The sequence below is a fragment of the Globicephala melas genome, chromosome 18 (assembly GCF_963455315.2).
Source record: "Globicephala melas chromosome 18, mGloMel1.2, whole genome shotgun sequence".
Lineage (NCBI taxonomy): Eukaryota > Metazoa > Chordata > Mammalia > Artiodactyla > Delphinidae > Globicephala > Globicephala melas.
This window is the reverse complement of record NC_083331.1, coordinates 24,301,426-24,316,494: the sequence shown is the minus strand read 5'-3', so window position 1 is coordinate 24,316,494 and position 15,069 is coordinate 24,301,426. Positions and strand designations below refer to the sequence as shown.

At 40.0% G+C, this 15,069-nt stretch overlaps 1 protein-coding gene across 1 annotated transcript in view; it reads right to left on the bottom strand.

Annotated features, from left to right (window-relative positions):
• Positions 1-15,069, bottom strand: part of VWA8 (von Willebrand factor A domain containing 8) — a 369,324-nt gene that overhangs the window by 300,741 nt on the left and 53,514 nt on the right. The window contains exon 5 of the mRNA XM_030882155.2: positions 764-931. Within this exon, the coding sequence (XP_030738015.2) occupies positions 764-931 (168 nt within the window). The remainder of the gene's footprint in view (positions 1-763; positions 932-15,069) is intronic.

Sequence of the window (15,069 nt, the reverse complement as noted above, 5' to 3'; positions counted from 1 at the left end):
CAGTTTATGGTACAATAAAAAGAATACTAGTAGCTGCAGTGGAATGAAAAAGGAGAATAGAAGGAGATAAGGCCAAAGAGGCAGTAATGGCCCAGACCACCCAAGACCCTGTACTCCATTGTGAGGATTTTAGATTATATTCTGAGTAGAGCAGGAAGGCATCAGAGGTTTATAGAAGAGGAACGACCTGCTCTGCCTCGTGGTTTAAAGCAATCACTAACTGCCCTGGGGGAGCCAGGATGGAAGCAGGGCTTCCAGTTGCGAAGCTCTTACAAACAACTCAGGCAGGCGATGCTGGTAGCTGGGACCTTCAGGGTATCTTTGAATATTTTACTCATTTCTGTCAATATCTACTGGGCTTTGAGCTTCTTGAACCCAACAAGTGGACTTTATTCAGCTTTGTCTTCCTGGTGCCCAGCACAGTCTAGAAGCTATTAGGCTTGTTGAGAGAAAGAAGAGAAGGGAAAAAGAAGATGGAAAAGGAGGGAGAAAGGGAAGAAGAATTAAAAGGAGAAAAAAGAGAAAGAAAGAATAGCTATTAGATAGGCAAACAGAAGTAAAAATCTGGGAGGTCTCCTAACGTGATGTGGAAAACAGAAGAGCCATACGAAACTGCAAACGCATGACTGACTTCAGGCGGTTGTCCAAGATATGCGCCACCTAAACATGTGTCCGCGTTCTGACACAATCATGTCTTATACAACAGATGGCCAACCCACAGCTCAACAGCTAAGACAAAGCAGTCAAATTTTTCTTTTCTTACTTGGAGAAGTTTGTCGTAACGCTCAGCAGACATCAGGAAGCGTCCATCTTCAAGCTGCATCTCCCTATTTTCCAGCAAGTTGTTCAAAACAGGAAGAACATTCCTCTCCACCTTCTCCAAGCCTTCCAAAACGAGAGTTCTACCTTCTGTGGCTGCACGAACTGCACACTATTTCCAAGAAACAAAAGCAATATGAGACTATCAAACACAGGGGAGCATGGCCTGATTTTACTTGTAATGCAAATTAAACTGTGGTTCTTATTATAGGGACCGGGAGTCAGGAAAGCTGGGTTCTAGATCATAGTTTTGCTTTTCCGGCCAATACAATATTAAGCAAGTAATTTTCTCTCTTTAGGCCTGCTTTCCCATTTGTAAAATGAAGTGATTAGAAGAGGTGATCTCTAAGGCTCCTTTCAGCTGTAAATTTTATTTTAAAAAAAATTTTTTAACATCTGTATTGGAGTATAACTGCTTTACAATGGTGTGTTAGCTTCTGCTGTATAACAAAGTGAATCAGCTATACATATACATATATCTCCATATCTCCTCCCTCTTGCGTCTCCCTCCCACCCTCCCTATCCCACCCCTCTAGGTGGTCACAAAGCACCCAGCTGATCTCCCTGTGCCATGTGGCTACTTCCCATTTCAGCTGTAACATTTTAGATATATCCCCAATGAAACAGAAAACTAAGAGCTATCTTTGGATCAGTAATGCAATTAAGGAAGCAGATTACTTAACTATTGATAGAAACGAGAAATGAAGATTACAATCTGTCCTATCAAGATTTTTGTGAAGATCAGATAAACTAGGTGAGAACACGTGCAGACTGTGAGGTTTTATTTTATTTATTTACTTTTAATTTTTTTTAAATTTCAGCTTTACTGAGGTATAATTGATGTATAAATTTATAAGTTATTTGATTATAACACACTATTATTAACTATAACCCCATGCTGTACATTAGATCTCGAGAATTTATTCATCAATAACTGGAAGTTTGTACCCTTTGACCAACATGTCCCCACATCCCCCATTCCCTAGTCCCTGGTAACCACCATTCTAGTCTCTGTTTTCGTGAGTTTGGCTGTTTTAGATTTTACATATAAGTGATATCATATGGTATTTGTTTTTCTTTTTTTTAAATGCAAATCAAAACTACAATGAGATATCACCTCACACCAGTCAGAATGGCCATATCATCACAACATCTACAAACAATAAATGCTGGAGAGGGTGTGGAGAAAAGGAAACCCTCTTGCATGGTTGGTGGAAATGTAAATTGATACAGCCACTATGGAGAACAGTATGGAGGTTCCATAAAAAAATTAAAAATAGAACTACCATGTGACCCAGCAATCCCACTACTGGGCATATACCTAGAGAAAACTATAATTCAAAGAGACACATGGACCCCAATGTTCATGGCAGCACTATTTATAATAGCCAGGACATGGAAACCACCTAAATGTCCATCAACAGAGGAATGGATAAAGAAGATATGGGTCAGAGGACCTCCAGGATGGCGGAGGAGTAAGATATGGAGATCATCTTTCTCCCCACAAATACATCAAAAATACATCTACGGGGCTTCCCTGGTGGCACAGTGGTTGGGAGTCCACCTGCCAATGCAGGGGACACAGGTTCGTGCCCCAGTCCGGGAGGATCCCGCGTGCTGCGGGGCAGCTGGGCCCGTGGGCCATGGCCGCTGGGCCTGCGTGTCCAGAGCCTGTGCTCCACGGCAGGAGAGGCCACAGCGGTGAGAGGCCCGCGTACTGCAAAAAAAAAAAAAAAAAAAATCTACGTGTGATCCTGGCAGAAGACCTCAGACCTCCCAAAAGGCAAGAAACTCCCCACATACCTGGGTAGGGCAAAAGAAAAAAAGAAAAAACAGAGACAAAAGAATAGGGACGGGACCTGAACCACTGGGAGAGAGCTGTGAAGGAGGAAAAGTTTCTACACACTAGGAAGCCCCTTCACTGGCGGAGACGGGGGATGGGTCAGGGGGAAGCTTCGGAGCCATGGAGGAGAGCACAGCAACAGGGGTGCGGAGGGCAAAGCAGAGAGATTCCCGCACAGAGGATAGGTGCCGACCGGCACTCACCAGCCCGAGAGGCTTGTCTGCTCACCCGCCAGGGTGGGCGGGGCTGGGAGCTGTGGCTCGGCTTTGGTGGTCAGATCCCAGGGAGAGGACTGGGGTTGGCTGCGTGAACACAGCCTGAAGGGGCTAATGTGCCACAGCTAGCAGGGAGGGAGTCCAGGAAAAACTCTGGAGCTGCCTAAGAGTCAAGAGACCATTGTTTCAGGGTGCGTGAGAAGAGGGGATTCAGAACACTGCCTAAATGAGCTTCAGAGAAGGGCACGAGCCACAGCTATCAGTGCGGACCCCAGAGACAGGCATGAAACGCTAACACTGCTGCTGCAGCCACAAAGAATCCCGTGTGCAAGCACAGGTCACTGTCCACACCTTCCCTCCCAGGAGTCTGTGCAGTCTGCCACTGCCAGGGTCCCGTGATCCAGCGACAAGTACCCAGAGAGAACACACAGCACGCTTCAGGCTGTTGCAAGGTCATGCCGGGCTCTGCCACAGGCAGGCCCTGCATTCCGTACCCGTCCTTGAGTGAGGCAGAGCCCCCTAATCAGCCGCTCCTTTAACCCCCTCCTGTCTGGGCGAACAACAGACACCACAGGGCAACCTACATGCAGAAGCAGGGCCAAATCCAAACCTGAACCCCAGGAGCTATGCGAACGAGAAGAGAAAGGGAAATTTCTCAGTGCAGACCCAGGAGCAGAGGATGAAATCTTCACAATCAACTTGATGTACCCTGCATCTGTGGAATATCTGAACAGACAATGAATCATCCCAAAATTGAGGAAGTAGACTTTGGGAGCAAGTGTAGACTTGGGGTTTGCTGTATGCAACTGAATAGTTTATGATTTCTATGTTTATCTTAGTTTTAGTGCTTGCTATCATTGGTGGATTTGTTTATTGGTTTGGTTGATCTCTTCTTTTTTTTGTTTTAACAATTAAAAAAAATTTTTACTTTAATAAATTTATTTTATTTTATTTATTTCTTGCTTGCTTTTTTTTCTCTCTTTTCTTCTGAGCGGCATGGCTGACAGGGTCTTGGTACTCTGGCCTGGTGTCAGGCCTGAGCCGCTGAGGTGGGAGAGCCAAGTTCAGGACATTGGACCACCAGAGACCTCCCGGCCACACATAATATCAATCGGCGAGAGTTCTCCCAGAGATCTCCGTCTCAATGCTAAGACCCAGCTGCACTCAATACCCAGCACGCTCCAGTGCTGGACACCACATGCCTAACAACTAGCAAGACAGGAACACAACCCCACCCATTAGTAGAGAGGCTGCCTAAAATCATACTAAGTTCACACACACCAAAACACACCACCGGACATGGTCCTGCCCACCAGAAAGACAAGATCCAGCCTCATCCACCAGAACACAGGCACTAGTCCCCTCCACCAGGAAGCCTACACAACCCACTGAACCAACCTTACTCACTGGGGGCAGACACCAAAAACAACGGGAACTACAAACCTGCAGCCTGCGAAACAGAGACCCCAAAACACAGTAAGTTAAGCAAAATGAGAAGACAGAGGAATATGCAGCAGATGAAGGAGCAAAGTAAAAACCCACCAGACCAAATAAATGGAGATGAAATAGGCAGTCTACCTGAAAAAGAATTCACAGTAATGATAATAAAGATGATCCAAAATCATGAAAATTGAATGGAGAAAATACAAGAAATGTTTAACAAGGACCTAGAAGAACTAAAGAGCAAACAAACAATGATGAACAGCACAACAAATGAAATTAAAAATTCTCTATAAGGAATCAATAGCAGAATAACTGAGGCAGAAGACCAAATAAGGGACTGGGAAGATAAAATATTGGAAATAACTACCACAGAGCTGAATAAAGAAAAAAGACTGAAAAGAATTGAGGAGAGTCTCAGAAACCTCTGGAAAAAACATTAAACACACCAATATTTGAAGTATAGGGGTCCCAGAGGAAGAAGAGAAAAAGAAAGGGACTGAGAAAATATTTGAAGGGATTATAGTTGAAAACTTTCCTAATATGGGAAAGGAAATAGTCAATCAAGTCAAGGAAGCACAGAGAGGCCAATACAGGATAAATCCAAGGAGAAACATGCCAAGACACGTGTTAATCAAACTATCAAAAATTAAATACAATGAAAAAATATTAAAAGCAGCACGGGAAAAGCAATAAATAACATACAGGGGAAACCCCATAAGGTGAACAGCTGATCTTTCAGCAGAAACTCTGCAAACCAGAAGGGACTGGCAGGACATATTTAAAGTGATGAAAGGGAAAAACCTACAACCAAGATTACTCTACCCAGCAAGAATCTCATTCAGATTCGATGAAGAAATTAAAACCTTTCCAGACAAGCAAAAACTAAGAGACTTCAGCACCACCAAACCAGCTTTACAACAAATGCTAAAGGAACTTCTCTAGGCAGGAAACACAAGAGAAGGAAAAGACATACAATAACAAACCCAAAACAATTAAGAAAATGGTAATAGGAACATACATATCGATAATTACCTTAAATGTAAATGGATTAAATGCTCCAACCAAAAGGCACAGACTGGCTGAATGGATACAAAAACAAGACCCGCGTATATGCTCTACAACAGACCCACTTCAGACCTAGGGACACCTACAGACTGAAAGTGAGGGGATGGAAAAAGATATTCCATACAAATGGGAATCAAAAGAAAGCTGGAGTAGCAATTCTCATATCAGACAAAATAGACTTTAAAATAAAGACAAGTACAAGAGACAGAGAGGACACTACATAATGATCAAGGGATCAATCCAAGAAGAAGATATAACAATTGTGAATATTTAAACACCCAACACAGAAGCAGCTCAATTCATAAGACAAATGCTAACAGCCATAAAAGGGGAAATCGACAGTAACACAATCCTAGTAGGGGACTTTAACACCCCACTTTCACCAATGGACAGATCATCCAAAATGAAAATAAATAAGGAAACACAAGGTTTAAATGACACATTAAATAAGATGGACTTAATTGATTTTTATAGGACATTCCATCCAAAACCAACAGAATACACTTTCTTCTCAAGTGCTCATGGAACATTCTCCAGGATAAACCATATCTTGGGTCACAAATCAAGCCATGGTAAATTTAAGAAAATTGAAATTGTATCAAGTATCTTTCTGACCACAACGCTATGAGACTAGACATCAATTACATGAAAAAATCTGTAAAAACTACAAACACATGGAGGTTAAACAATACACTACTAAATAACCAAGAGATCACTGAAGAAATCAAAGAGGAAATCAAAAAATACCTAGAAACAAATGACAAAACATGACGACCCAAAACCTATGGGATGCAGCAAAAGCAGTTCTAAGAGGGAAGTTTATAGCAATATAAGCATAGCTCGACACAAGAAAAATCTCAAATAAACAACCTCACCTTACACCTAAAGCAATTAGAGAAAGAACAAAAAAAAAAACCAGAAAGTTAACAGAAGGAAAGAAATCATAAAGATCACATCAGAAATAAATGAAAAAGAAATGAAGGAAATGATAGCAAAGATCAATAAAACTAAAAGCTGGTTCTTTGAGAAGATAAACAACAATTAGCCAGACTCATCAAGAAAAAAAGCAAGACTCACATCAACAAAATTAGAAATGAAAATGGAGAAGTAAAAACTGACACTGCAGAAATACAAAGGATCATGAGAGATTACTACAAGCAACTATATGCCAATAAAATGGACAAACTGGAAGAAATGGACCAATTCTTAGAAAAGCACAACCATCTGAGACTGAACCAGGAAGAAATAGGCAATATAAACAGACCAATCACAAGCACTGAAACTGAAACTGTGATTAAAAATCTTCCAAAAAACAAAAGCCCAGGACCAGATGGCTTCACAGGAGAATTCTACCAATCATTTAGAGAAGAGCTAACACCTATCCTGCTCAAACTCTTCCAAAATATAGCAGAGGGAGGAACACTGCCAAACACATTCTACAAGGCCACCATCACCCGGATACCAAAACCAGACAAAGATGTCACAAGAAAAGAAAACTACGGGCCAATATCACTGATGAACAATGACGCAAAAATCCTCAACAAAATACTAGAAAACAGAATCCAACAGCACATTAAAAGGATCATACACCATGATGAAGTAGGGTTAATCCTAGGAATGCAAGGATTCTTCAATATCTGCAAATCAACCAATGTGATACACCATATTAACAAATTGAAGGAGAAAAACCATATGATCATCTCAACAGATGCAGAAAATGCTTTTGACAAAATTCACCACCCATTTGTGATAAAAACCCTCCAGAAAGTAGGCATAGAGGCTACCTATCTCAACATAATAAAGGCCATATATGACAAACCCACAGCCAGCTTCATTCTCAATGGTGAAAAACTGAAACCATTTCCACTAAGATCAGGAACAAGACAAGGTTGCCCACTCTCACCACTATTTTTCAACATAGTTTTGGATGTTTTAGCCATAGCAATCAGAGAAGAAAAAGAAATAAAAGGAATCCAAATGGGAAAAGAAGAAGTAAAGCTGTCACTGTTTTCAGATGACATGGTATTATACAAAGAGATTCCTAAAGATTCTACCAGAAAACTACTACAGCTAATCAATGAATTTGGTAAAGTAGCAGGATACAAAATTAATGCACAGAAATTTCTTGCATTACTACACACTAATGATGAAAAATCTGAAAGTGAAATCAAGAAAACACTCCCATTTACCACTGCAATAAAAAGAATAAAATACCTAGGAATAAACCTACCTAAGGAGACAAAAGACTTGTATGCAGAAAACTATAAGACACTGATGAAAGTAATTAAAGATGACACAAATAGATGGAGAGATATACCATGTTCTTGGATTGGAAGAATCAACACTGTGAAAATGACTACACTACCCAAAGCAATCTACAGATTCAGTGCAATCCCTATCAAACTACCAATGGCATTTTTCACAGAACTAGAACAAAAAATTGCACACTTTGTATGGAAACACAAAAGACCCCGAATAGCCAAAGCAATCTTGAGAAAGAAAAACAGACTGGAGCAATCAGACTCCTGGACTTCAGACTATACTACAAAGCTACAGTAATCAAGACAGTATGGCACTGGCACAAAAACAGAAATATAGGTCAATGGAACAGGATGGAAAGCCCAGAGATGAACCCACACACATACGGTCACCTTATCTTTGATAATGGAGGCAAGACTATACAATGGAGAAAAGACAGCTTATTCAATAAGTACTGCTGGGAAAACTGGACAGCTACATGTAAAAGAATGGAATTAGAACACTCTCTAACACCATACACAAAAAGAAACTCAAAATGGATTAAAGACCTAAATGTAAGGCCAGACACTGTCAAACTCTTAGTGGAAAACACAGGCAGAACACTCTAAGACATAAATCACAGCAAGATCCTTTTTGACCCACCTCCTAGGGAAATGGAAATAAAAACAAAAATAAACAAATGGGACCTAATGAAACTTAAAACGTTTTGCATAACAAAGGAAACCATAACCAAGACGAAAAGACAACCCTCAGAATGGGAGAAAATATTTGCAAATGAAGCAACTGACAAAGGATTAGTCTCCAAAATTTACAAGCAGCTAACACAGCTCAATATCAATAAAACAAACAACCCAATCCAAAAATGGGCATAAGATCTTAATAGACATTTCTCCAAAAAAGATAATACAGACTGCCAACAAACACATGAAAGAATGCTCAACATCACTAATCATTAGAGAAATGCAAATCAAAACTACAATGAGGTATCACCTCACAACAGTCAGAATGGCCATCATCAACAATAAATGCTGCAGACGGTGTGGAAGAATAGGAACCCTCTTGCCCTGTTTGTGGGAATGTAAATTGATATATCCAGTATGGAAAACAGTATGGAGGTTCCTTAAAAAACTAAAAATAGAACTATCATATGACCCAGCAATCCCACTACTGGGCATATACCCTGAGAAAACCATAATTCAAAAAGAGTCATGTACCACAATGTTCACTGCAGTTCCATTTACCATAGCCAGGACATGGAAGCAACCTAAGTGTCCATCGACAGACGAATGGATAAAGAAGATGTCGCACATATATACAATGGAATATTACTCAGCCATAAAAAGAAACGAAATTGAGTTATTTGTAGTGATGAGGTGGATGGACCTATAGTCTGTCATACAGAGCGAAATAAGTCAGAAAGAGAAAAACAAATACCGTATGTTAACACATATACACGGAATCTAAAAAAAAAAATGGTTATGAAGAACCTATGGGCTGGAAAGCAATAAAGACACAGACGTAGAGAATGGACTTGAGGACAAAGGGAGGGATAAGGGTAAGCTAGGACAAAGTGAAAGAGTGGCACTGACATATATACACTACCAAACGTAAAATAGATAGCTAGTGGGAAGCAGCCGCATAGCACAGGGAGATCAGCTCGGTGCTTTGTGACCACCTAGAGGGGTGCGATAGGAAGGGTGGGAGGGAGACACGAGAGGGAGGGGATATGGTGATATATGTATACATATAGTTGATTCACTTTGCTGTACAGTAGAAACTAACACAGCATTGTAAAGCAACTATACTCCAATAAAAATTTTAAAAAAAGGAAAAAAAGACTGTGATGTTTTAAATGAGTCACCATCAAAATGGATTCAGATTTAGTGTCATGTTCGATGCTGACAACATTAACAACTTACCAAAACAGAAAAGAGTCAGGTTTTACATTGGCCTACGGCAGGTTGATCATAACCATAGTCCTATAAGTCTTCCAAGTTTAAGAAAATTAGAAATAGAGAAAAATAGGAAATAAAGTAGGCCCCAAATGGTAAGAAGCAGGAAAAATATAATTTTTTAAAAAGTACTAAAGATGTGAAAAAAATCTTTCTTTAACTGATAGATGCTGAACAAAATAGAAAAATCTACCTTTTGGTCAAAATGCTTGAAAATCTGCTTTAAAAAAAAAAAAGGAAATCTCGCGACTTCCCTGGTAGTCCTGTGGCTAAGTCTCCACGCTCCCAATGCCGGGGGCCCCGGGGTTCGATCCCTGGTCAGGGAACTAGACCCCGCATGCCGCAACTAAAGATCCCACATACCACAATTAAAGATCCCACATGCTGCAACTAAAAGATCCTGCATGTGGCAATGAAGATCCCATGTGCTGCAACTAAGAGCTGGTGCAGCCAAATAGATAAATATTAAAAAAAAAAAAAAGAAAACCTCAATGACGTTTCTCCTGTGTACTTAACAACATGACTAGGATTAAAGCTGTTAAACTTATGTTATCACTCTCTCCTTAAAAGTCTCCTTTTTTGGTCTTTATGGCACTGTATTCTCTTAAAAAAAACCTTTCTTTTCTGCTTGCCCATTCCATGTAGGTGGTGCCAGAACTACATCTTTAACCCCAAACTCTTCTTATTCTGTAAGGTCTGGCCTGAGTAATCATACTTAATCACATAGTTGCAACCACCACTGTTATGCTAACGACTCTCAGCCTCCGGCTCCCCGCGAGCCCCACCACATAGTCCTGTCACATGGATGTCTCCAACCAGACTCTAGAAGCACCTCAGGCTCTCTTGTACAACACTGAACACATCAGATTTCCCCCAAAACCTCCTCTTTCTCTTATCTTTCTGTTTAAGGTGGGAGCACCATACACCCATGCCAGGTCCTCGATTCCTATCTCATCTCCTACATTCAATTTATCACCATGTCCTGCTGATTGGACTTCTTTAATATTTCTGGAACTCATTCCTTCTACCACTCCTCTAATTCAGGCCCTCCTTAAGTCTCAGATCTCCTCCCTTCTAAGTCCAAGCTCCTTAACTTAACATATATGTCTACCACAGTATGGCATTTATCATTCCAATACTTTTCCTGATATTAGTTGCCACACACGTGGTATTTTTATAACAGTGAACTGGTTGAGATTTCCCCCATGCTTATATATACCATACTGCTTTACTAGAAAAATCTGTTTTATACTGACCCCTTTGCTTAAAATTTAATTTTCCCTATAGTAATTCGCCCCCAAACAATCTGAATATCTGAAGGGAGGAAAAAGACGATCTCTATTTTTTTTTAGAGACTAAATATACAAAGAAATTTCTCAAATAGCAAAGCATTGACTTTCCAACTGTGCAAAAAACACAGGCATTGCTTAATCAAGCCTCCTTTTAATAAGCTGTTGAATTTTGCACTATATTGCAGAATTCATTTCAAGTGTCTATGTACTATCATAAAAAAATAAACTTTTATGAAAACCACAATTGGACTCAAGATGATCATCCTATTTTAAAAATAAGATCAATTCATGAATAAACCTACAAAACTGACTATCTTGTGGTAGCAGCTTTATTTTTTTTAAGTGCATGGATAGAAGTGACTTAGTATCTCCTAAAGAACAAAAAAAATAAGAATCTCATTTTTGCTAGTTGAGAAAAGGACAAATTTATAGAAATGGCTTCCAGAACATTAAAAATAAACTACTTCTTATAAAAATTCATGTTTCAAATAAGGTCTCAATTAAGCTTTCTTTCATAAGAATCTATTTACTCCAAGAAAACACAGCTCATAATAAAAAGAAACTCAGCTATATCTCAATTTAAAAAAAAAAAAGAAAAAAAACTAAGTTGTCACAACTTGTGGCAATATTATATTTAAAAAACTAAAATTTTTATCAATCTTAGTTATAGAACAGACTAAATATTGTATTTAACTTTTTTTTTTTTTTTTTTTTTTTGGTGGTATGCGGGCCTCTCACTGTTGTGGCCTCTCCCGTTGCGGAGCACAGGCTCCAGACACGCAGGCTCAGCGGCCATGGCTCATGGGCCTAGCCGCTCCGCGGCATGTGGGATCTTCCCGGACCAGGGCACAAACCCGTGTCCCCTGCATCTGCAGGCAGACTCTCAACCACTGTGCCACCAGAGAAGCCCTGTATTTAATTTTTAAACATTTCATAGAGATGAAAATACATGTTCTCTGAGATGAAACTAGAGATATGTATATCAAAATTTAGTGGTTTCCCAACTGTGGGCCAGGAAAGACAAAATCTTGACAACATAGGACAACAACAGACACTGCATCTGCTTTTATTTACTCCAGGAGACCTTGGTCAATCATGCATTGCACCTTTCCAGAGGAATCTGGAATAAGCTACAGAGAGAGATCAGAAGCAGAAGTCAAATACACAAAGGATTCCTTTCATCTACCTTAATGGAGTTAGGTGCTGTGATCATATAGTTGAAAAGGAGTGATGGATAGAAAAAGACCTCTTGAAAACCTGATAAATGTTGCACCTCTTCTCCAGAGTAAAATGCACACAGGTATATGTCTACAGTAGAGACCTCAAGTTAAGAACCTCTACTCTGAATGACGGATAGAAATAGAAAGTCACGATTTGGCACACACCATAGTAATAACTGTTGGAAGCAACAATCATCAATGGATGGTAAAATTAGTGGGTAAGAGTATGATGAAAGGGCTTCCCTGGTGGCACAGTGGTTGAGAGTCCGCCTGCTGATGCAGGGGACACGGGTTCGTGCCCCGGTCCGGGAAGATCCCACATGCCGCGGAGCGGCTGGGCCCGTGAGCCATGGCCGCTGAGCCTGCGCGTCCGGAGCCTGTGCTCCGCAACGGGAGAGGCCACAACAGTGAGAGGCCCGCGTATCAGGTAAAAAAAAAAAAAAAAGAGTATGACGAGAAACAGGATATTTGCAAAGACTCAAGAAAATCTCCCCCAACAAGATATTTATAAGCAACAAAGGGAAAAAATAACACGGCAGTGAAGGAACCTGGTAGATACCATCTTAACCAAGTGATCAGTTAACATACAGCAATGAAATATATCAATTTCACATTATTGCTAAAAAAAAAAAAAGCATGATCTTAACCAAATCATGAGGAAACACCAGACAAACCCATACCGAGCAACATTCTACAAAATAACTGGCCATGAAGAGAAGAAGAAAGGGACCTGTTGATAGAAAGGGAGATGGAGCTGGGGACAGTGTAGCAGCAGTCATTTTTTTTAATGATGCAAAGACTTGAGCATATTCAAATGATGATGAGGAGGAACTTTGTCTTTGACAAAGTATCACTCCTACCCTTCCAAGACTAGCTCTCTGTACTCTGAGCTTACGGCATTCCCTCTCACCTCCTCCAAAATCTTCCATCAACTATACCATATCTTATTTGCATTTTCAGATTCCTTTTCTTCTACATACATGTCTCTACTTTAAGAAAATCTACAGTCTTCTGATACCTCTTAATATGCTCCCATTTTCCTCTCCTTTATTTTCAAGCCTCTTGAAAATAGTCCACATACTAACTGCCTCTAATAAGCATCCATCGCCCTTATTTTACTGAAATTGCTCACTTGAAAGTACCAAAAATAAAACTGCCCAAAATCAAGCTTTTTCTTGATCTTTGTGTTCTCCTGTCCTTCAATCCTCTTCCGTTGATCCTCTCTTGTGCTTTATCTTCTATGAACATTTACCGGGTTGGTTTCCCCTTGGCTTTCCCCAGCCCTCCCTCTGCCTCCTGTCCTCTAAAAGGCAAGTATTTCCCAAGATTTTATTCTTAACCTTCCCCCCCCCTTTTCTCATTGGTTATTCCACTGGCAAAGATCAAACCTACACCCACAAATTCTTATTCATTCATTGAGTATTAATTACATGGCAGGCGCTCTGTTATCTGCTATGTTAAGTATAACAACAACAATAGATAAGACTTTTCCATTTTCTTTATTTCATTATTCTTGAGGAATAGACTGTGTGACCCTAGCCTTTCTCCTGAGCTCCAGGCTCACATTTCCAAATACCTTTTAAAAATACCTCCATAAGGACTGTTCAAACTCAACATGCTTAATCAAATCGAGCTCATGACTTCTTCCCTAAACAAGGCCCTCCTCCTAATGTCTATTTCAATTAAAGTTTCACTGATTCTCCTGCCATCCGGTATTCATTACTTCTGATTCCTCAAACAATGTAAGTGTAACCTCTAAATATCTCATGCATCCATGAACTCTCTTCATTCTCACTGCCACCGTTCCAATGGGAGCCTTCATTACTTCCTGCTTCTTTATTAAAAGAGCTAATTGGAACAGGCACCATATCTCAATATGTCTAGTCCTCAGTCGTCCTTAAGGTGATGAAATTTTACCTGCTGGAAAAGAGGGACTGAATCATGCCATCTATAACATCTATTTCAGCAGCAAGATACATGATTACGTGGTTTACCGCAACTTTATTAAGAATAATTTAAAAAATCCTCCCACTGGGACTTCCCTGGTGGCACAGTGGTTAAGAATCCACCTGCCAATGCAGGGGACACCGGTTCGATCCCTGACCCAGGAACATTCCACAAGCTGTGGAGCAACTAAGCCCGTGCACTACAACTACTGAGCCTGCCCTCTAGAGCCTGTGAGCCACAACTACTGAAGCCTGCGCACTCTAGGGCCCGCGTGCTGCAACTACTGAAGTCCACATGCCTAGAGTCCATGCTCTGCAACAAGAGAAGCCACCGCAATGAGAAGCCTGTGCACTGCAACAAAGAGTAGCCCCAGCTCGCCACAACTAGAGAAAGCCCACATGCAGCAACAAAGACCCAATGCAGCCAAAAATTAAATAAATAAATAAATAATTTTTAAAAATTAAAAAAAATAAATAAATCCTCCCATAAATAAAAAAGTCCTACTGTATAGTCCAGGGAACTATACTCAATATCCTGTGATAAACTATAATGGAAAAGAATATAAAAAAAGAATGTCTGTATCTGTATAACTGAGTCACTTTGCTGTACAGCAGAGATTGGCACAGCACTGTAAATCAACTCTACTTCAATAAAAAAAAAAAATTTAATTTCAAAAAATCCAAACTTTTTTCTTATTAATTCAATGTTAAATTATTTATTTTTTACAACATTTAATTGGCAGTGAGGATGGATGCTTTATAGTGCAATTGGATTCAAAGATAAGAATATGAAAAGAGGATTATAAACTTTTAAGAGTTCTATAATTTTTTAGAAAAAAATGAAAGAAAATCGACGTGCAAAAGATCACCCAAGATTTTTAACTTTCCTCCCAACTTGCCCTTTGGTTATGTAGTTATATACCCAGAGCATATGCAAATTAAAAATTTTAAATGTAAGCAAAATTATTGGCTAAAAGGAGAAAACGTTACTATTTTAGGATCTCTTTGCTTCCTG